At 38.7% G+C, this 24,060-nt stretch overlaps 2 protein-coding genes across 5 annotated transcripts in view; one reads left to right on the top strand and one right to left on the bottom strand.

Moving 5' to 3' along the window:
* LMBR1 (limb development membrane protein 1) overlaps window positions 1–7,481 on the top strand; it is a 78,461-nt gene extending 70,980 nt beyond the window's left edge. For all 4 annotated transcript variants that reach the window (XM_062621484.1, XM_062621485.1, XM_062621486.1 and 1 more), the window contains one exon: window positions 860–7,481. In XM_062621484.1, coding sequence (XP_062477468.1) covers window positions 860–942 — 83 coding nt within the window. In that variant the 3' untranslated portion in view covers window positions 943–7,481. The remainder of the gene's footprint in view (window positions 1–859) is intronic.
* A 5,733-nt stretch (window positions 7,482–13,214) lies between these two features.
* Window positions 13,215–22,945, bottom strand: RNF32 (ring finger protein 32). Its single transcript, XM_062621327.1, is given in 9 exon segments — window positions 13,215–13,475; window positions 14,362–14,421; window positions 14,497–14,613; window positions 14,615–14,683; window positions 15,081–15,113; window positions 17,049–17,065; window positions 17,068–17,187; window positions 21,908–22,184; window positions 22,856–22,945. Coding segments are annotated over 9 exon segments (1,044 nt in total).
* Window positions 22,946–24,060: the final 1,115 nt, after the last annotated feature.

Raw genomic sequence — 24,060 nt, 5'->3', positions numbered from 1 at the left:
TTCATGTAATATTGGGACTTACAAGTAATACAATACTGAGGAGTGTTGTTTGTTTGTTTTGAGTAGTGCAGTCAATTTTGGAATTCCAGTGATGCAAGAAATTTAGTTTGGTACATTATGGTACTTCAGCAAGACGTTCTGTATAGTCTGTGCTAAACAAATAAGAAGCTCTTTCCATTTTTGATCCTTAGCGACTTGATAGGAGACTTCAGAGAGAAACCGTAGCAAGCAAGGAAGGACTGACATTATGCCTCTTGTGAATAAAATATGGCTGAATGTACCATCTTTCCCCACCTTCCTCCAAAAAAAGAGCACTTTAACTACTTTCCTGGAGCAGGATGGGAGACCTTAATTAGCACTTGTAGTAAAGAATGGTGCAATAAGAATAAATGGCTGGAAATAGAGATAAATTGGTAATAATGTAGGCCTAAAAATATTATTAGACATATAAACAGTTTGGAGAAATGATGAGGTCATCACCAGTGATCTGAAGATCAGTGGATGCTTTTCAGAAAGCAGCTATACTTTAAAAGAAATATTCTTAGGTAATTATGTTGTTCTTTGTAAATTGTCAGAGTAGAATATTGCAAGTCTTTCTCAGTTCTGAACATCAGATTTAAGCAATGTGAAGTTAGGCCTCTCTCCCTTCCATGCTTGTCAGTTGTGATGGACTTTTTTCACTTAAAATGCAACTGAGGGCATACCCCAGAAGTGATTCTTACCAGAGCTATAATCTGTTCTGGTCTTTAGCAAAAGTCCTTATCACAAAGTAGAATTTGGGTTGTATGCATTCTTCTGAATACCTGTCTGCATGAAACATGGGAGAATCAGTTTTTTCTCATTGTGCAATGTTTTGCAGGATTGGATAAACTTCATCTATCAAATAATCCAAGAGACTCGGAGACAAAGCCATCTGCAAATGGGCATCAGAAAACACTGTGATTAACAATCGCCTGCAATCAACAAAGCTGAAAACATCAACCTCATGGCATTCCTGTCATCTCATCAGCATTTTTATATTGATTTTTATTTGTTGATAATTTGGGTCCAACCTAAGTCTCATTTTTTGTTGCTGTATGCTTTTGAAAAAGTTAGATATATCAGATTCTTCTGTTTCCAGTGAACTTTTGGTCTGCTTGTTTATTTCCTCGTAAGTTAATGCAGGAGGTGCCTTGAAGACTGGAAGCTGAAGAGAATAAGTCATTCCTTTTTGTTTGTTGAAAGTCTCACATCTTTAGAACAAACCTGCTACCATTTGGATGCATAGTACCTCCTGTGTTATACAGACACAGCTATAGCGAATAACTCTGGGACTTGGTTAAAAAAAAAAGCAGCAAAAAGGGTACACTTCGAGCCCACTATGACCCTTACTGGAAATGTAAACTACCTGGAGTAGGTATCCTTGGCATTAGATAAACAGTTCCACTAAGAACATGTTAAAAATAGCAGTAATGTGTAGAGATCACAGTCCTTTCACGCTGGATATAGCAGGCTGTTCACAGCCGAATGTCACGGAGCTTTCTTGGAAGGCCAGCGTTTTCAGCTTTCTGAACTTAGCTAGAGACACCAGGTTGCTTTAGTGGTAGTCAGACAATGTCTTATTAAAATACAAGATGAAAATTAACTTCAGTGTTAAATCTGAGCCAAGTATGCTTTGTAAAAAGCTGCCTAGACCCCCTGTCACAGCTCTTACAGTTCTGTAAGCTATCATGCCAGGGAGGTCACTTCCCTACCAAGTACATCCCTGTAAAATTCTTTATGAACTACTGTGTATAAGCAGTACTTGTAATCAATGCAAGTAGCACAGGCCAAGGAGGCTGCGGTTGCAGTTTTTTATAGTCTTCTTTCATTTGAAGTAAATTATTTCTCTGAATTTGTACTATAGTTACCAGGATTTCTGTTCAGTGGCGTAATCCAGTATCTTTCAGTAGCCTGTTTTTTTTTTAATGTACACATGAACGTGTATATAGGCCTATATGTGTAGATATCTTAAATTCTAAGCTTCTAGAGATAGCGTAGGTGGCTTGGTAAGTAAAACTTGTGTGTTTAATCTTGGTAGTTGAATTTCTGCAGTGTTACAGTTTAACTGCTCAGAGGCCTTAGATTCAGGCCTTAGATTCAGGATGGCATTGGTGGGTGGTTACATCCCTTTTCTTAGCATTACTGCAGCCTTAGGAATTCCTCAAGCAGTTTGTATTAAAAAAGCTCACCAACCAAAACGCAAATAAGTATTCAAAATCTGGTTACGCTTTTGTGCTGCTCTGCCACAGGTTATCTTTAAACAGGTTGGAACGGGGACACCTTCAGTGTAACAAGTCAGATACCGTTCCTGTTGATTCCCCATTTCCGTAAAACAAGTATGTCTGTAGCCTGAGGTCTTACATGTGGTGAGGTGGTGATGACTAGCTCTCCAGTGTGGTTCTGAAATAAGATCAACCTTGTGTCAGAAACCCTTTGGCTGTTTGCGTGAGGTGACTGCTCTGGGCTGTAGAACTTACTGCTGGGTGTGTGAATGTGAGCTTTTTTTTTGTTCCCTAGAGTGCTTCAAAAATCAAGCTCCAGTATGCATGAGGGTTTCTCATTTTTGCAGCTGCCTTTTCTGACTGATACTGGGGCACAATGTAAATATTTCTGTAGTAAATATGATGCTAGAGAGTTATTTTTTTGTGTGTGTGATTAGTATAAATTCAAGGCTTATCAAACTGACTATTGATGTGTTGTACTGAGTCTTGGAAGACAAAGTAAAACTTGATTTCATTAAGATTTACAAGCATCTTTTCTGTTGTTTGAGTTTAATGCTGACGTTTTAGCGAGGAATCTATTGAGTCAAAGTTCTGCAACCTAGAACAGGGAGCTGTGATTAAAGTTGTTTTAAAACGTGTTTACATTTGAAATATTGGGAGATCTATTTTTTAGGGGCATCATTCAGGTATCCTCAGAGCTTGTAGCCTTACTTATTAGCATTATAGTTAAAAATAACTGAAATGTATCCACTTGTCCATGCAAGAGATTGTGTGACCAAAATTGTCTTTGTGTTTTACCAGGGCTGGTGAATTGCGGTGTGTGAGGCTAGTTAGCATTATTAAAACATTTCTATGGCAGCTTTTAAGACTGTTATATAAATACAGTCTGTGAAACTGGGGAAATGAATTTTAAGGAATAAGTTTAGGGAGTGTGAACCAGCATAAGTCTTGCTCTTTGTGCTTTTGGAGAGATGTTTGTCCTCACATCAGTGACCCAAGAACACAGGAAAAGATGAGATTGAGGTATGTGTGGTTTCTGAAAGTGAGTTGGGCAGTTACGTAGAGCAGAGACAGTTCCTGCTGAGAAACACACAAGTTTCAGGCAAGAATTCAACACTCTCTTTCAAAACAAACATTACAACCTTGCCTTTCCACCCCTTCTGCTGGTTTCTGCAATAGGAGAGATGTGTGGATTACGGCTGTGTTAGTAAAGATTACACTGAAACCTGAAGGGTGGTTTAAATGCTGTGTGGTTTCAAGTAATTCAGAAATACCCTGTGCAACTACTGACAGTGTTTTGTTTTAAAACTAGCTGTTCGTATTGTGACACTGTCCACATTAAAATATGCCTTCTGCCTGGAAAAATGGCATGCTTATGCACAGCTTCTTTACAGATAAAATGCTACAAATATACTACGTGTAAGATACAGATCACTGTATACTTTTCACAGAAGCATACGGTCACTTAAATACAAGCAACTGGTAATTCATTAATGGATATTGACGATACATTCCTAGTATTTTGACTCATGTAGAGTCAGGTGGTCTATACCTTCAAGGTATATACAGCTGATCTTAGTAACATTAACATCTGCCTCACTTCTTATGAGGCAAAAAGCACATAAATGCTTCCATCTTCAACTAGATACCACACAAGACCAAAAAATAGATGTAAACTAAGTGTTTTAAGTTAGCTGCTTCTTGGCTTTATTCCGTATTGGTAGCACAATATTAAATGCAGTGGCAGAACTCTAATAGTGTGGGATTTCGAAGCATAAAGCACACAGGCTTATCACTTTAAGCTAAAAAATAATAGTGTTGGTTACTGTACAAGTAACAGTTTTTTGCAGTCATAGGAAGCTTTGTTTACTGTCTGTAATGTGGTGTTTATCTTTGGCTGTGTTCCTCTGAGACCTTTTACCCTGTTGACTCTTTTAGCATGATAGAAATTAAAGGATTTGACAAGTTGCTTTCCTTGTCTGGTTCCAAAGTACCACATCGAGAACTGCAGAAGAATGGCTATGTGCTGTGGTCTGGTCCAGTCCGTGCAGACAGAGCTTGTGCAGCCCTGTGCTTGATGGGGTGAGCACATGAGAGGATGCTGAGGAGTGCCCCTTCTCCAGTCTGTCACCAGGAGTGATGAGAGTGAAGGAGCTGCAGCCCTCATGTCCCACCAGAACTCTACTGCTTGCTCGTACAGCTCTGCAGCAGCTTCACATGTGCCCACTGTCATGTAGTAAAGGCAAGATGGCCCTTCTCTTAAAAGAATCTACAATCTAAATTAGAAAGGAATAAGGTAGAAACAAAGAACAATTGGCATCTTCATGCATGTGACTTGCCTTGAATTTTCTAAGAATGTTGTAGGTTATTTTCCTTTCTTTTATCCTCCCCTTCCAGAAGTGGGATGGGCTCAGGTGGTGTACATATATACAGCAACCGAGCCTTATGCTCAGTCTACTGGCATCTCTCATTTTGAAACACCAAATCCAGGAAGACAGTTAAATTCTTTTGCTTTCACATACATTCTAGTTTTTAAAATAGCAATTCTTAAAATCTTGGTGAAGTCACTGGGGCAGAAACAATACACTAAGGCCATGTTAATAACCTCTTTAAAACGAAATGGGCTTAGTTTTGTTAAAAAAAAAAGCATTGATGTGATCCTTAAAGACTTTAAGGAAGTAAAATCCCCTGCCCTCTGGTGTTAGTGGGTTTTTATGCCTTTTTTTTTAGTGTCTTTTAGTGCTGACTTCAGACAATATTCCATACACTAAGTTCCCTCCCCAGCCTGTATGTTTCAGGAGCTGAAATCTTGAGCTCTTGAATATTGGATTTACTGTTGGTAACTGGCAAGTTATTTCAGTCACATTAAGAGCTTTTGAACTTTACGAAAACGCTGCTTTGGAATTCATCCCATTCAGGGAGAGCAGTCTAATCTACTGGCCCTCACCCAGGTGGTGATAACGTCTGCCTCCTTTTTCTGCCTTGCCCAGCACTCTTGCTTATGGCAACTGGTCTCTGACATTGTCGTAAGAAGTTGCGATGCGCCTTCTCTGTTCAGGGTGTGAGGACATGAGTCCCGTGGCTTGTCCATCTGCCACATGCAGGTCTAGCTGCTGAATTGGGTTACTTTGGGGATTACAGGCCCAGGATTTCCAGGTGGTAGACATTCATGTGCTTGAACTTTTTGCTTTCAGCTCATTTTTGCTGGGACTGAAAAGTCATCGCAGACTTTCTGGGTGTACATTTCTGTGCAGGCCATTTCGGGGAGAGGTGTGAGGGGGCAAATGAGATGGAGCTCGTTTGTATAGACAGTTTTATTTCCATTCTTTTTATAGTCAAGCTTTACAATTCCATTAAAAATACACTTAAAATCCTTAAGTTCATGAAATTCAGTAACTGCTGAAACTTTTTCTCAACCTGGTCCTAATTCTTTGCTTGCTTTCCTCTTTTATGTGTTCAAGACATTCAGTGTATTATTTGGTGGCTTTGATGTTAAGAGCAGGTCTTGATCTAGGCAAAACATGAAATACCAGACCAAGAAGAATTTACATAGATCTGATGTAGAATGTGTGAGAAGACCACTTCAAGTGGGAAGCTTTTTTGAACTGTTTCACAGTTGAAGCACCCAAACCTTTTCCTCCCAAGAGAAAGAAGACATGTATCATTAAGATAGGAAAATTAATTCTGTGTTCTCTAAAATGCCAGTAATTCACCAACGCTGTAAAGAACTTCATAGATTCCTAAAATCCATTCTGTGATTCAGAGTGCAACAGCATCCTTGACTTTATAGAAGCCTGTGAACTTTTGAGAATAGCTCTGTCTTGGCAGCAGAGAACCTGAGGATGCTTTCTAATTCTATGTTAGTTACCACATTTTTCTAAGTAACTATTTCAGTTGCATTTATTGCTCATTGTTTGTTTGTTTTGTTTAAATATACATAACATTAAATGTTCTAACAAATACAGGAGGTGACTTCAAACAGTCAAAAGGATAGCATCAGGAATATCCTGTAAATGTTGACAATCCTGACCTGCCCAGTTCTAAGCTATTTAAAAGCTGTGTCTGTTTGAAGGTCTTACATCGGCATAGAAATAAGGAAATCCCAGTTCTTTAAGGCTTGACGAGGTACTGGTGAGATACCTGACTTTGTTCCTTTGTACCTAATGAGCACTTTGGAATACTGCTTCTGCATTGTTTCTAAATGTTTGCTGTATATTAACCTCAAGTTGGTGTTGCTTCCACCCCCATTCCATTAAGTTTTATAGTCGGTATCACTGGAGGAAGCTCCTTTAATGAATAGGCTTTGTTTCGCATTCCTTGCGTCTTCCGTAGATACCAGCTACTGAAGTATAGGGGCATTTGCTTGTATTTTAATGTATTTCTTTTCCCACAGAGTCCATACAGAGACATTCCTTAGTTAGAAATGTTCTTCCACGGTGAAAATGTTCGTATTTATTCGTTTGTACTTGATCTCTTTTTAACCACTAGATTTCACTAAAACAATCCTGTCATTAGAGTGGATTTTCTAACAAGTTACCAAGAGCTCATCTAAGTTTGAATTAGGAGGGAGATGAAAACGGTTTAGTCATTGCACACATCTATGTGCTTTTAATCTTCAGTAGTGCAAGGCAACCAGCCCAGTTCTCAGTGAGAGTGTTAATGTGCTAGTACCGCCTGTGTGAGCCTGTATGATGGCTCTTACTCTGGAGCAGTTCTGTGGACCTGCTCCTCAGCTACCTTCCTTGTACTCTGTAGAGCAGGACTACAGCTCTTGACATGCCTTGCTGCCTTGCTTGGCTGGAGATGGGAGACACACTGTTCCAGTGTGTCAGCAGCACGTAACTCTCATGTTTTAATCAAGGTCAGAGTTTGCACAGTGCCGAGGTAAGATGTGACACTCTTCACATGTTTTCTGTACCTTTTGTATTTCACCTGTGCTTGAGCGTGATTTGGGCGTCCCTTTCCACATAAAATGTGATTGTTCAGAAAAGAGGAGCGATGGCCATACCTTCATGGTGAATTCTGTGCATGCGTTTCACAGAGAAAATTACCGATGTGTGACTTCTGTTTTCCCCCTAACCATAAGTTTCCCAGTCTGAGCTGAAACACTTACTCGCACAGATTTTGCGATTCTAACTTTTTCTCCTTCCTGGCTTTATGTAACAAAGTTGATCCACTTCTAATCTTTAAAACAGTAGGTTTCAAAGCATTTTTGTCTTATTTGGCCTGACTTCTATTGTGTTAAAAATGGATAGAAAATGAAGGTATACTTTGGTCATGGATTTGAAATCTTCAAGTTTATGAAATGCGTGCTTGTGCACAAAAACTGTGGCTAGATTTCCTTTACTTCTTGGTGGGGTTAGGAACGCAGTGCTGCATTACCTAAGCAGAAAATGCATCTTGCTGTTGTCTTCAGGAAGCTATGTGTCTCAAAATTCCCACCGAGGAGACTGAATGCTCTGAGTGCTGCTGGCCATCTCATCACATGGGATCAGCTCCACACAGATTTGGGTGGTGTGACCATGATGATACAGCTCTGGACTGACGTGTCTGTGGGTGGTGGTATCTTCTGTCCTGCACTTCCAGGTTTTTTGCAGCAGAGTGACTGGTTAAGATTTCAGTTTACAAAAAAAAGTAACACAGTTACGCACAATCTTGATGCATGTGAGGCTGAGCGATGCTGAGAAGAGTCAGCGCTTCCCTCTTGGTCTGATTTGCACTTAAGGCTTTTGGTCTTGAGCAGCTTATGTTTCTTTCAGTTGGATGTATCTTTGACCAAGGGAAAATACAGCTGAAAAATTACACATTTGGTGATACTGTAATCAGAACAATTTTCTGTGGACATACCTTTCCCCCATCAAACCCTTCCTGCTTTATTTTAGGTCATCCCAACATATGTCTTATCATGTTCTCAGTTGTGGATACTTTGCTGTGTTACAAACCAAACAAAAATACTCGCCGTGTTCACCAGGTTGAATGTTTTGTGAAAAGCAGTGGTAATATGTTGTATTTTTTTCCTTTGTTTGAAGTGTTACACTGAATGTTTGGTAGGAAGATTATTATGTTTTTTTTACCGTTTTCAATAAAGTGTGATTCATAGTGGAGTTCCACTTCTCTTTATTTTAAGCAATGAAAAAACAATCCCTGCAGCATTCTCAATTGTCCTCTCTGTAGTTGGTGTAAGTAAGTTGCTTTACTTTCTCTTATTCTTTCCCCCGGCTTCTTTATACAAGAGGATGCTGACTAAGTCATGCATAAGTCATTTGCAGTAGCTCAGTAGTTTGACTGAAAGGCAGTTTTTAGATACTAAAATCTGACCACTGTGGTTCCTAAACTATTTGAAAATTAACAGCTTCAGACTTCCATTCCATGAGAGATGTTCTTAAAGTTGAAGGAGGGAACTGGAGAATGTCCAATCTGCTCAGCTGCACAGGACCAGATGTACCTATGCAGATGTTCCAATTTGCAGCTGGTATCCAGGGCTGATTTAGAGGTTAAAAGCATCAGGTCTCCACTGATGGGCCATTATCCTTCAGAGAAATCACAAAGTGGAAAACCAGGGTGTCTGCTGTGGGCTTTGTTAAAGACACAATAACCAGTGAGAGAGGAGGCATTTTGGATGTTGTCCTTGGTGTAGATTTAGTGACCTATGGCCTTAAATATGTTTCTGCACATTGCACATAAGCTGAGCAATCTGGTCACTGTATCTGAAGATGTTCCTACCAGTGCTCAGCAAAATAAATCCCTAAAAGCAATACCTGCTTTTCTAAATCATCTCCTTGAGTGCAATCCCAACTCACTGTGACCGCCTTATCTCATTGCTGCCACAGTATCAGAAAGTTCTGTAGGGCATCACACAAGTCTTAGACTTACCTTTGACTCTGCTTGTAAGAGCTTTCAGCAGTTTTAAGGAACATTTCAACACCTGTACCATGACCATGCAATGTGAGCCTTTCTCTCCATGGATTTTGTGAGTGAAAACCTGTCAGGAAAACAGGGAGCTGTCTTTTCAGGGAAGGTGGGGTGGGAAGTGGGAGATGAGGTGGCAGAAGTGTTGTTGCCAAGGTCAAGCAGCTTGATGGTACCTGGAGGCTTTCCTGTTGTTTCATTTCAAGTGTTTTTTTTTTGGTAGTCTTTCTCTACCAGGACATGTGCTTCATAGCATGTGTCAGAATATTCAAAGGGAACTTTTTCTAGACCTAATGGAATCAGGAAAACCCCCACAAAAACTCTCTGAAAAGGTCATTAATGTTATGAGATTGCATTTAAACTTTGAATTTCCTAAATTGACTTTTAAAACTATATAATGCTCAGCAGGTTTTTTTTGTTTGGTTCATATTTTTTAATGATATCAATATAATGTACAGCTACGAAAGTGCCTTCCATTGAAACCCATACTGTTTCTCAGTATTTTAGAGACAAACATTTGAAGCATCCAGGTAATAGTGAAAACCGTCACATAAGGCAAGTTGCTTGCTTCTTGATGTTAGATGTGTTCTCTTAATTTTATGGTCCGATTCACTGCTGAGACCTAATATGACTTGCCGTATTTCCAAATGATCCCTAACACAAGAATGTATTGAAAGGCTGTATCCAATTGTCAGTACAAATCAGATTTAGTTGCCTCGTTAGTTAATGTTGATGTACAACATGACTTAAGAAAAAAAGGAAGAACAAAAGAATTCCCCTCAGCTGCCCTGTACCAGCGTATTTAAATCACAACGTGACAGGAAAAGCAATAGTCCTTTCTGTGTTCTGGGAGAGAATTTCTTGTCCAGCAAGCAGCAGATGGGTAATCTTGTGCTCCCCTCATGACTGTTCACTGTCAAGAAGGAAAAACCCCTGATTCTATCCCATGCAGACATGCACGCTGACCTTCAGTGGTATGTGTAAAACAAAAACCAAACATGCATCCCACTGCAGGCCTCCTTCAATATTTACACTTTGTCGTCTCCAAACAATCCCAAACGATGACACTGTGGGCTTCCTGAATAAGACATGAAATACTAAGGCACTACACTTTAATCAGTTTATGCCTTTAGTATGTGATTATGTATTTAATCAAGCACTTACAATCCTAGTAAGTTTTATCTAAATGTTGTTTCCTAGATTCTAGAGCTACATCTGCTCCACATGGTAATTTTAACTGCTGTTACTGATTTGATTTTAAAATCCGACTTCAGGAATGACAGGGTAAGATAACACCTAAACCTTACAAATTCATGGTTTCTGTTCAACATCCAGTAAAGGTTGATCTTTTTAAAGCCACTTTTGTTCCTGATTTATGCTTGGTCTTCATTTATATTGGTATCATACTTTGACAGGCCTGAAGTGTTTTCATCAGAAAGCTAGGGAGATACAATAGAGAACTAGAGCAGCTGTAACGATGCTTTCCGTAGCATCTCAGGACTCAAAATTTGAAGAAAATTAACCACGTTTTAATTCTGCCCTTATCAAGGGTCTATTTCTGTGAATGTGAGAGCAAGGATGTGGTAAGTTCAGGAACAGGCCTGTCTTGTGAGCTATAGCCATGACTAGGCAGGCTGCTGAGGACAGTTAACCCCCAGGGAGGTATGAGAGCTGGGGGCAGAGAGGGGCTAGGATTGTGTTAAGCAAGCAGTGCCCCCTTTCTGCTTCTGCTGCTTGCTCCTTTTTCCCTAAGAAGAGAGAAACCCTAAGTTTCCTCACTGAGCTTGCACTTGTGCTTCTCTTCCCCATTTCACTAAGTAAGCCTCAAAGTCCTCTCAGGAGCCTCCTCAAGCAGAACCTGTAAAAATAAAGAGAGGAAAACTCTCCTCCTGCCTGAGACTGTGATCTATTAAGTTCCCCTGCTGCTAAGATACTATCTGCTTTGAGCTACTCCTGTATTTCTGCCGTGTGACCTGGCCCAACCCGTATCCATCAATCAGCAAATAACATTTAAGGTTGGGAAGAAAAAAAAAAAGTGTAACTGAAATTTAACCCCAAATTTTTGTTAACTGGCAAATAAATGCGAGCTATCAACACGAACAGAAAGGAAATAAGCGTTTTGTATAACTTGTTAACATGTTGTAGGATTTAAATATTAAATCCTGCTGTGTTTTAATGAATAACACTGAAAAACCTTTTTTTTCCCCTAGAACAACTGAAACTGATTAATTGAATTTATTTCCTGGTACAGCCTCCCTCTGTATTTTATGTCTGTCTCTTCTTAAAACTCAAACAGAATGGCATAAACTGAATATTTGAAATGCTCTATTGGTTTGCAAAACTACATCAGTCATCTGTACAGCAGCACAAGACTATGATAAAATAAAACGATGAAACAAAGCACCGAGGTGAACTTTGTCCACAGGGAAGCCTTTTTAAGGGATCCCGTGTCAGCAAATTGCTTACTAATGTGTTGACTTATGGCAACCCTCAAAAGTAAAATGAAAAGGCTGGAATTTACAGCATATCAATGAATCAGTTGATAAGCTTTTACTGGTTTAATATCCTCCTAGTTTTGCTGCTTGGAGCCACTTCAAGTTAGCAACAGAATGTTTACCATCTCCCTGTGATAAAGGAAGTCAAACGACTAAACAAATTCCAGGACCATTATACTGTTTGGTGAGATTTAAATTAAAATCGTTGGGAGAAATCATGTGGAGGGGGAGGAAGAAACTAAAGCCAACTGCATCATTTCACAGTGACTCCCCTCGCTGCCTAAACAATGGCAAGATTTTTAGCAAAGCTGGAGATAATGTAATGCATTTGAAAAGATTTAATTGCACCAATAAAAGACTATACCGCAATTAAATGACATACAGAAGTGACATTTATAGGTAAGATCAAAGAAATTCACTACCTAACATGCTGAAGCAACACCCTGCTTTCTGTGTATAGCAGTGCTAAAACGTAGGCTACTTTGGTTTCAGTGACCTTTCTTATCTCCTTTGATCTAGATTATTAAAAAATTTAATGGTAGCTGTAATAAGGGCTACTGTAGCACCCTGAAACAAGTCGAAAATGTGTCCTAATAGCACTAATACTGCAGGCTTTATTTTTTATTTTGTGATATTTAAGCATATGGAACTTGACATTTAACCTTTGTGATCCTTCCAGAGGAGGCAGGGTTATTAAATATTTGATTTGGGGGTTTTTCCTCAATGGCCATGCCATTTGGTTATGCTAATGTTTAGGGAGTGACATTTTAAAAGCACAGAACAAGTTTGAGGCAAAATTTAGTTTAGAAGAGCTTTTTAGCGTCTGGAAATGGATAGCTCCCTGTGGAAAATTTCCTTCGTGTTTTCATTAACCGACACTTGAAAGTGTAAGAGCAAAAGCAGGAAATCTCATCTGCAATTCCCACTTCAAAGCTGATAAGAAAACTAGTATACAGCCTTCAATCATAATTGATACTGAATTCTTTTAAACCTGGCTAATCCATACAAGAAGACTTTATGCATTTATTTTTAATAAAAGGTGAAAAAGTAATGCCCATTTTGTTCCCTGGAAAATCCCGAAGCGTTACCTATGAGAACGGTTCCCTACTGCTGTGGACTGTATATGGAAACTATGTTAAATGAAGACCTACCTATAATCACATGATGAAATGTGGGCAGTCTGTCAGGCTGTATCTCCCTAAGACACGTATCTAACCTGAGGGCCTTAAAAGGTACCCCATTGAGGTAGCTTGGCAGACTGCTACTGTGGCCAGCTGAAGCTCAGTAAGTTGAGTGGTAGAAATTTTAACAGCTTTCTGTATATTTAGAAGCCTTCTTCAACTTCCCCTTACTGAGACCTGTCTATATCTAAGCACATATCTTGAGCCCACAGAAAACTAACCACATCCCTGGAAAAGAAGCATACGGCTGCTTCCCCAGTCTTCCATGCAGAAAAATCTAAGTGTTTCTATTATTGGTTCTCATGATGCTACTTGAGGACAGTCACAATCCACCCAAGGATTCACTTCTTCCAAACTGAAGTGTTTGAGCACTTTCAAGTGTAACATTAGCTTTCTTCAGTTACCTCCATAGTCATTTTCTCTGTTACAGGGAAGGACTTTGCATTGATGACAAAAGTAGCATAGCAACCAACATTCTGTCTCAGTGTTACGACTGAGAACAGTATTTCCATTCTCTCCTCTGTCACCATCACCACACAGGTGGAACAGCGGTACCGGTTTTGTTGCAGGACCTCTAGAGTACCAATCTCACTATCACATGTAACCGCGTAAAGTAACAAGAAAGGGTCTTTGTCTCCAAAGCCCTCCTCCAACAGAATGCAACCAAATAAGCATGAGAAATAATGACAGACAGTAACAAGGCTTTTTGTGCAAGCACTCTTCTGTTTAACTAAAGCAATGATTTGAAAAAAACCCACAACTAAACAACTGATTTAAGTATTGTTCTAAACCTACTGCTGACTTAGCTTGCAGCTTGGGTAAGAGTATTTTCCTAGTTGCACACACTAGCTACACTGCAATGGCTGTCCTGTGTGGCTTTGTTAATCTCTGCTAACCACCCTGCCCGTTAATCTGGACTGGAAGACAACTTCCCACACCCCCCGAGGGACCCTTTGGTGATTGCAGAGGATGTGTCAGAGCAGTTTTTGTTACTGAAGAGCTGAGCTGGACTGGTTCTTACTAAACTGGGGGAAGGCTGGAAGTTGCAAAGAAGCACTTTGAAGTTGCACAGGGATTCTTCAACAAAGGCAAACAGGGTCACTGCAAAATGCTTGCACCTGATTTGGTTTCCATTTGTATGGGCTCAGGATCTTAATTCATTACAGTTGGACTCGTACCTGAGAAGTTAGAGACAGGCAAAGTTATGGAATGGAAATACCCAGTTCAGTGTCCAGTGAGAGGACAGGGAAAAGAAGTGATCATTTATGTATTTATTTGTTTCTCCCCTTACTAAACCCCCTTCATATAATTCTATAGAGAAAGAGGTTAATGTGATTTATCAGAAAGAGAAGGGAAATACAGAGCCTCACAAAAAACCTAGGCAAAAGTCAGACCTTAAAATTAAGTATTAAAATTATTTTCTTTCTACATTGTAAAGAAGATGAAGGAGTAAATTAAAGGGTAGAGAGATGATATTCAGGAGTTTTGATTTAAGGCTGCTTGAATCAGAGCAAAGAAAGAAATGCAACATACCTTTTTCTCAACGAATTGCTTTCTTAATTTTCTATCTTTAGGAGGCACTGTTTCTTTAACCTTTTTTGGTTTTTAAACTTTTGCACTACATTTATTCTCTTTACTTTCTTATTAAAGCTTTAAAACCTTTGGAACATTATATAAAAATAAATATTTTTCAGTGACATCACCTGTAGAAGAAGTAAGACTTACCTAACAGTGTGCCCCATCATGTATTACTCTGGTCTGATACTGCCCTTTCCTACACAAGAGAAGGACAAGACTTTTTACCTGTACATTTTTCAAAGGCTTTCAGGCATGCCCGTTAAAATAAGTGCAACCACTTACAATATATACAAGCAGGATAGATTACAGGATGTGAAAAGGGTTCATCCATCAATTCATGAACACTCTACAAGAGGTGTATTTTTAAAATTAAAGCGTTAAGAGAATATTGTAAGTTTCCCCATATTTGCATGAAATTTCATGAATTAAACTATTCCCGCTTAGTATACAAATATATCGCTCAGTCACAGTGTTTTCCCATATGGTTTTAAAAAAGGTGATAACATGAAATACAGTGCTTCATCATAAAGTAGCCTTACATTTTATTTCTTGCCATGAAAATATGGAATCAAAATTACTTTTTAAGATGATTGCATTTAAGATATTGACTTAAGTAGTTTAATTTAAACAGTCATGTATTATGTGCTCAAATGGTTATATAGAAGTGTGCTCACTTTATGGAATACATGGGAACATGAAAGCAGCACCTGTTTTTCAAAGGAAAAAAAAACCCAACCAAACCTGACTTTAAACCATTCTAACAACTGAAAAGTAAGAAATGCTGACAAGAAGATTACTGGCTGCCTGGAAGGTCATCAGTTTCTATCTGTTACTACTGCAGTCTTTCCAATGAAGATAAAAGTAGTCTTCTATAGAAATTACTTAATAAATTACATCTTAAACTAGTATGTGAATTTTGTGTTAACAACACATGGAGTGCAGAAAACAACAAGTGCCAGCTGCTGCTGACTGGAGAAGATTATAAAACAAGTACTTGAGATGAAAGCTGATTAATTTTTTCCCCTTTTCCCCCTTTTCCCCACAGAGACGTTAAATTTCAAGAAGTGATATACATCAAATGCAGTGCTTCATGCGTACAAAAAAAACCCAAACCAAAACACAACAAAAGAGAAAGTATGTTCACAGGCTACAAGAAAACTTCACCTTTATCTGACCCAAATTCCCACCAAATGCTGATGATCTCCATCGTGACAAAAGATACAGAGCTGGACAAAAAAGGCAGTTGGCTCTTAGAGGAAGGAAAAACTGGGAAAGGAGTGAAAACCAGAACAAGTAGTGTGCACTATTGAGCTGGCAAACACAAAAGGATTAATGGCTAGCAGCCAGCTGAAGGCAAAGCTTTCAGATACAGTGGCTTTTTTTCCCTTGAGGGAGGAAAGCTAACGAAACACTGTGGAGAAAAAGAATTCCAGAGGCATTTCCCTTTTTGTGCCAAATCTAAAGTAACCTTTTTAATGAGTGCTGTCTTTTGCTCTCTCTTGTCAAGCTTTAGGCTTTCAAGGTAGCCAGAAACTGGCAGAATGGTCTTTTGCCAGATCTATCCCACCTGTCTGTGGACAATTATACACCTTCAGTTAATGTTGATGTAAAAGGAAACAAAAGCTCTGTATTTAAGGTTATTAAAAGAGCTTGATTCACATCACAAACTTGGCTGTAAAAAGTCTTCAGGAAAAATTAAAAGGGACAACAGGCAGAAAAAAACAGCCTAAAATGCACTGTGGAAAGAAACTTGCAAGTGGCTGGGATAACTCTTCTAATTACCATCATCACCTCTCCAAAGCAGAGCTCCAGCCAGTCACTTGAAGTGTGATGTCTTTATGCTTATGTTACACACATGCGTCAAATAAATCCAACAAGGTAACGGGCTCAAACTTAAACAGGGGAAGTTTAGATTGGATATAAGAAGGAAATTCTCTCCTGTTAGGGTGGTGAGGCACTGGAATGGGTTGCCCAGGGAGGTTGTGAATGCTCCATCCCTGACAGTGTTCAAGACCAGCCTGGACGAGGCCTTGGGTGATATGATTTAGTGTAAGGTGTCCCTGCCCACGGCAAGGGGGTTGGAACTAGATGATCTTCAGGTCCTTTCCAACCCTAACGATTCTATGATTCTAAGGTAAAATACAGGCGTTTCTTCAGATAACCTGAGAAAGTGACTGACTGGTATTAAAAGTACAGCTACTTCCATTTGCCAAAAGGAAATAGCTATTGAACTAAACTGCAATTAACAGAACTTGTGAGAAAACAAAATGTATCTTAAAATGTATAGTTACTGGGTATTTACCAGTCTGATGAATGAAGGCTGGGATCATATCTAACAAGAGTTTAAATGGAGCAGAAAATAGCCTATACCTGCTAAGCAAGAACAGATAAAAAGGCTGATTACCTTCTCCCGTGCTGTCATAATTTCAGAGGTGAACACTACCAAACTTTCTCTACCATGTCATGGACAAAATACTTTCAGAGTTGGCCATTGATAGCTGGGTCTGGGCTATAAAATGACAGCTGGTGTCTTACAGTACAATCTTTCTTTCCTTTCTTCCTCCAGGTTTATCAGTAACACTAGAAAAAAGAGTTTTGAAATACCGTTGATACTACACACAATTACACAGTCATACGTGTACCTGAGGTTGAAGTGCTAATCCCTGCATATTGCACAATGCTGTATGGAATCTCTGTGCTGTATGGATCACCTCTTTATTTTTACCCATTTTTCAGCAGTTAGTGGCAAGGAAGGAGGCTCTCTCAGGCCTAATTTCTTAGCTATAGACAATAACAGCAACAAATTGCTGAATAAAACCCAAATGCAGACAATGGATTTTCTTCATATGAAATTCATTGATGATGCACTTACTTTGAAATACTTTATACAGATACTTCATATAAATCTATTATCAGACAAACCACTGGCAGGCGATGGACTTATTAATTAGCCAGTCAGTAATTGTCAGAACCCTTTTACATACAGGATTGACGCAGGAATTTTTTTAAATGTAAACTTTCATTTGCCAAGTAATTTGAATCTATTTTAACCCCTTTTCACAGCCATTAAGGTGAGGGTTATTAACTAGATAATGTAACAATGCACAATGAAATAATTTCAAATCATTGGTGTATACAAAATCTGTTAGATTAAATTTGTGAAGGTTTCTTCAACTTCTGCATTTCTGTGTTCTTAAAATAGAAATAAACATTAGTAAATTGATAGAACAAAACCTGTTGTTGGTGCAAAATCCTGAAGTGTAATGAGACTGTGATGGGTACAAGAGAAATAAAGATCATAAAGAAATGAAGAGATGGTCACAGGACATCAGTGACGGTGTCACTGTGATAGCTGAACTTGTCAATATTGGATAACTGTGAGGTGCCTTGCCGCACGTCCTGGAGACCTCATAGCAGCCTTCCAGTATCGGAAAGGGACCTACAAGGATGTCAAGGAGGATATCTTAAGGTCCTTTTCAATCTGGATCATTCTATGATTCCAGGAAACCTCTGCCTTCTTAACGAAGGAACCAGTGAAAACACAATACACAAATGGCAGATAAATCCAGTGTCAGTATCTCAGTAGTAAAAAAATATGCTAGGAGGTACGGCAAAGAATAGATATTTGTCATCTTTGAAGATCAGAGGAAGCAGCTTGTGTGGACTGACCAAAGCCAGTAGAGGAGTGTCCAAGGTATGTGTAAAAACCCAGTAACATGACTCCATGATGAGGCCTCTGTAGTATTTGCTGAAACAAGAAAGGAAGGGGGACATGCAATAATTAGAACACAAGCTGATGACACCTAGCTGAGAGTTTTAGTTCTACATGGGAAGAATCAACTCTTTCATTCATACAAAAACCTTTGCATGAAACAGGCATTAATAAGTAGCGTGTATTTGTTCTGTATAAGGTTTCAAACCCTCATCAGACCACTTGTGTATCCAAGTGTGTGTAACACCAGTTAGTCATCAAGAGAAAAGGAATCCCAACAAACCAAAGACTGGGGTTTTGGTGATCCCCTTGCTGAAGTATCTCATTATTCTAGGACAGGACTTGTTGATTTTCAAGACAAAAATTCTGCTCCTGAGCTCATCCATCTATAGATGTGTTATTGTTAATAATTTAAAATTTGCAAAAAAACGGTTTTGATCTTTTAAAAGAACTTCTGTGACGTACTAAAGGAATTATAAAGAATACTTTCTTCCCTTAAGTGAACTATCTGCCTTTACCTACTTCCCTGTGAGGTCGTGACATCCTTCAAGCATAAATCAATTTTATTCCACACCTTACAACAACAGGACGGCTTTGAGATTTCAAGCTGGGTCAGTTTCTGCTTTTGGGACAATGTGGAAAATGCTTTTTCTACATATGATTTGTTTCACATAGATCCCACCTTGTTGCTGTTGTTACCCTTGTAAAGGTATCAAGTCAAAGGTAAGCAGGGCATGTAAGCCTAAATATCAACAGAACATTTGAGTCAATGAACGCTGTAGATTACATCCATGGTCACATATGAATTTTCTCAGGGTCACACACTTACAGTTCCTGCACAACTCAAGACCAGACATAAATGCAGCACCTCCACACGTGTGGGGACTCACAACTCTGCCTGCAGGCTATGGGCTAGAATTCAAACCATTCCATGTCAAGCAGCGAAGTGCATATATAAGTAATTACAGCATTGTAATTTCAGAACATAAAATATATACTGTATTAACATAAAATAGCATTGTCTATCAATTTTGGTGTGGTAAAATGCTTTTATCATCTGGCACTTTTGATGATAAAATATAGTATGAGCTTAAGAAATATATAAAGGATCCTGCAAAATGTTTAGTTTAAAAACTACTTCACAATGTGTACTTTGCTTAAAGCTTATGCATGCATTGATGAAACTGGTAGTAGAGTAACAAGGAAGTTTTCCTAACCAGGAGTCCTTTCCCTTTTAACCATTTAACTCTTGAAGAGCATATATTGCACGGATCAGTGTTTCTGCTACAAAAGTAGAATCAAATTATAAAATACATGATACAACTTTCAGTAAAATAATATATGAAGTTTCATCTGGCAGTAATACCTGGGGGTATCCATGCATGGGTAAGGAAACAAGATCCCAAATTGATAGTCCAACATACACAAAGACCAAGCAATGGTCTTTATGAAAATCTGGATACACAGGGAACAAGATAGCAAACCAGTCACAGCATGAAAGACAGTATCACAACATAAAAAGTGCCTAGCCTTGATTTTCTTCAAGCACTGTGGTCAAAGACTGTTTTAAGGAAGACAATGAGATGGCTTTGTGGAAAGCCTTTTGTATACCCCCAGGGTAAGAAAAAATGCTTATGTAAAACTTTCACAAATGGATGATTAAAGCTGCCAAATAGGAAGAGATTGGCGGCAAAACTTAACTTCTAAATAATATAAACCAGATGGGATATTTGTGAGGGACAGGTTATACAGGTGTTTAGAAGGAAAGCTTTTACACAACACAGTTGATGAAGGAAAACTGCCAGCAGGACACACAAGAAGGGATATGTGGTTGAAGCAAAAGGCTCTACAAAGATATTCTCAAAGCAGCACTTTGAATAAATACAAGCAATGAAAGCCTACATTTATCACAGCTCAAGACATCCAAGAGTTTTCATCCTTATGCATCAAGTTTACAAGTGCAACCCTTTTACTGACACACCCATTTACAACCCAGTTATCTATCCTAAAATGAACGTCAGCAAAGTGATCACGCACATTAATCATTAAACTGTTATTATTTGATTTTAGGACTCAAGTCCTAAATTGAGAAAATTTAAATGTTAGTGGCCTGTGGGATTTTGATTACCCACAAACTCAGGAAGAAAAAGTCACATTAAATTACATTTTCAAAGCTGTTTCTCAGCTGTAAAGTTTAAACCACACAATTCTTCCTAAGAACAGAAAGCTTGGCGCAAGCCTTTTAAAAGAGTGTGACCATAGGTGAAAATACTAATAAGCAAAACCCAGAAACAACAGCAATTTTACAAAATCTTTCAGCACATTCTTTCAAATCACTTGCACAAGCATTCATAGGCGACAGTTCAGTCAATGAGTCAATGCCATGACTGAAAGAGAAAATACTTCTTATAATTGCAGAGAACATGCTTACACTTGGGTTGCTTGTTTCACCACAGTCTTTAGCTTCCATAATCACTCCTTATTTATATTTATGTTAACCTCAGTACCTGCTGTTTCTCTCCACTATCCTCTTTTCTTTCAAATTCCTCTTCCAAACAAACCAAAGAAATAAGCCTCCCATCTTTAGAACTATAACCGTGTAAACATAGTAATAATCACCTTTGTCCTATCACTTGTTACACTCACTTGTTGTGTATTATCTTCAGTTACCCTCTTAACCTTCAGCTCATTACAGATGGCAGATGCTTGTGCTTGTATGGAGCCTCATTGATTCACATGGTTCTCTTCAGAGCTGCGACCACTGTGACAGTTACTATAGCAAAGGCAAAATGATTCAGAGAGGCCTATAACGGCATTTTTATGATAAAGAATAAATAAACTTTCATCATCATTAATAACTGTTTTATTATGCTTGAAACTGCGAATTGTGAAGATGGGAGGTCCTTTAAGAAATGCCTAAACAAGACAAATGAAAAGATGGAAGCAAAATGTCCATGGCAAAGATACTAAAGAAACCTTTAGAAAAGGGAAATACGGGCTGTAACTGATTGATGAGGAGCACGTTTGGACTCCTGGTCTGTAAAGATGCTCCCTGGCTTTGTTTTTTTAAGCAATATTGTGTGTTGCTGCTGTACAACTGTATTATTATAATGCTATTTAAAAGTGAGTTTTCTCACCAGGCATCATTCCAAGCCCTCACATCTGTGACTTTTATCTTGTTGCATGTTTGCGTCTAAATTTGAAAAAGGTATTTATCTACAGGTGTTAATTCTTCCCAGGTTTAGCCCCAGGACCATTGTAAAAACAAACCTTTTTAACTTTGAGTAAAGGTGGGTATATATTAACAAAGAATATATTTAATGCAACACTAGTAAATGTCTTTTTACTGAATAGGGACCATATCAAATAGACGTAAAACCCCCCTCAATACTAAAACATTCCACCAAATAAACACAATCTCAAAATCAGTGTTTGCTTGAGAATATGAGGTAAAGAAAGTTATGACACTCAAACATATTAAAACAAGTGTAAAAAGCTTTCACCTCTCAAAGAATTCTTCTTCATCAAGATGCACTAGTTTCTTCAGTTTTACTTTCATTGTCACAAGAATAATATTCTTTAATACATTTCAGATATGAAAAGACATGTTCAAGCCACTGAAGGGCAATTCTGTTGTTTACCTGGCCTAAAGTGCTGAATTCAGACAGATCTTGAAACAAGACTTTATGCTGTTTAGCATGAAATTATCTTCTTGAAGAGAAAGCATAGTTTATTTTAATTTATTTTAAATAAAAACAAAAATTCACAAATCAGAATGTAGTTGTTTACCTAACGTTAGCTGTGGAGGACTGGGATCAAGAGCATGCACCACTCCTTTATCTGCATCTTCCTTGGTTTTGTGGCCAGTGCTCTTTTTTCTTAGTCCTGCATTTACCACTGCTCTGACCATTTCTTTGTTCACAGGTTTGTAAATGTTCTTGGTATTCCTTGTCCTTGACTTAAGAGGATCTGCTAATGAAAGGTCCTGGAGCTGGTGACTGCGTATTATGCGATCCTGTAGAGCAACTGCAGACGCTGCTGTTGTCTTTTGTTTGGAGGAGCTGCCCTAAAAGGAAAAAAACACAAATGTGACTAATTACTGTTATAAATTATGAAAAACCATCTATAATTTACTAAATTAAAAGAAACTCTGCTCTTAGCCAGTATTTTTGCCTTGCGAAAAGCTTTTATACACATGCATCTCCCATACTTGAAGCCTAATACACAATTACCATAATATGAATTTTAAGATTGATGTTTGACACATCCTAGTTTTAACTTATAAAAAGTCAAATGAAATCTTTGATTTCTCAATAATATCAAATAAAATAGCAGCATTTTTTAATTACTGAGCTTATAATTATTATATGCAATAAACTCATTATGGACTATAAAAGTCTGGCATGCCCGAACGCATTTTTACTTCGATTCCCAAAGGCTAACCTTGCCTTCCAGAACACTGAATATAAACAAGAACATATTATTTTTATACAGGGAATAGGCTTATCTACCTATTCCTCCATTTTTCCCCACCCTTCTGCCTTATTTTAAAAGATGTGAAATAGTACATTATAATACCATGATGCTCTGTTGATAATCTTTAGCTGATTTTACATAAGTAGCATGGTTCTACAAGCAGACATGTAAAAGAACTTGAATGAAATTTCTCAAGAGAAGCAACCCTCATCAGTAACAGGAGAGAAACCTACAATTTCACTCATTTTCTCCTTGGCCTACCGTGGGAGACAGCTTAGCATGTACTCCAGGCACAGCAATTAACTCTGGATCCATAAAGCACCAACTGTGCCCTTCTCTTGTCAGCCTCATCTCACCTCCAGTGCACTGCTCCTAACGTACACAGAATGGCTTCTAAATGAATGTCAGTAATCATGAATTCCAAACTGATCTGAGGCAAAAATATGGCTGTAGAAATAAACCTCATTGAACTGTTCTGCCAGATCAGTTTATTGTAGGCAAGGAAGCCTGTGATACATAGAGCAAGGAGGATGTAAGCAACTGCTTTGAGGCTGAAGCTGCTCTGCTGTGATCTCCACATCCTCATTGGTACAGTTGGAAATCCTGGTGTGGGTTGGTAATAGAGAGGGGGCTGTGGTGGCAGACACCCTTCAGTGCTGGCTGTGGCAATCAAGAGCCACTACCTACAGCCCTGCTCTTTACCAGCTTTCCTGGTGGCTTTAAATTTTAAGGAAAGCTACATTACTGCTATTTTGGGTGACCTCTGTTTTTTGGCAACTCTGTATAAAACAAAATAAAAAAGTCTATAGGAGGAGAATAGATGAGTGGTATCTGCAAGGATCAAACCAAAGATCTCTGTCACCTAGTGTCCCATCTCTGTCCATGGCAAAAGCAGATGGTTCAGGAGCACTGTAACACGGAGGCTAGTATACAGCGACAGCTCCTTTAGGGAATTCTCAGGCTTCAGAGCAAGACTTCCTGAGCCAGAAGCACTGCTCTTGTTTTTAATAACCACTGATTTGTTTCCTTAAGATCCAGAACTGTGCAAAGGTACTTTTAGCCCCTAGTAGGAGTGTAGCTTCCTTTGGCTATTTTCCTGGTTACTCTCACTTGGTGGCCCTCTAGTTCCCGAGAGGAGGACAGGTACAGATGCTGCCTCAGGTCCAGGTGTACCATTTCTTTAATCTTTTGGGTGTAAATAGTTGTCAAGAGTCCTTCTCAACTGCTGCTGACTTGAGGGATTTGTTTTCTTGTGGAGCTGACATTTTCCAAGCAAAAGCAGTGAGGCTGTCCTGAGAGTGGTTCTTCAAGCAGCATATAAATGGAGTGATTAATCCACTGGGTGCATTTCTTCTTTGTAATTATAAGTAATTACTTTAAAGTCAAATCTGCAAATGAGGATACCTCTGTGTACTGTAGGGAAAGATGTAAAAAGCAACTGAAGTGGCTATCTTTAAAACGACATT

This window comes from Pezoporus occidentalis, unplaced genomic scaffold (genome assembly GCF_034315485.1).
Source record: "Pezoporus occidentalis ecotype Australia unplaced genomic scaffold, CSIRO_AGI_Poc_V1 ctg23, whole genome shotgun sequence".
NCBI lineage: Eukaryota > Metazoa > Chordata > Aves > Psittaciformes > Psittacidae > Pezoporus > Pezoporus occidentalis.
The sequence above is the reverse complement of the archived record's forward strand: the minus strand, read 5'-3'. Positions and strand labels throughout refer to the sequence as shown.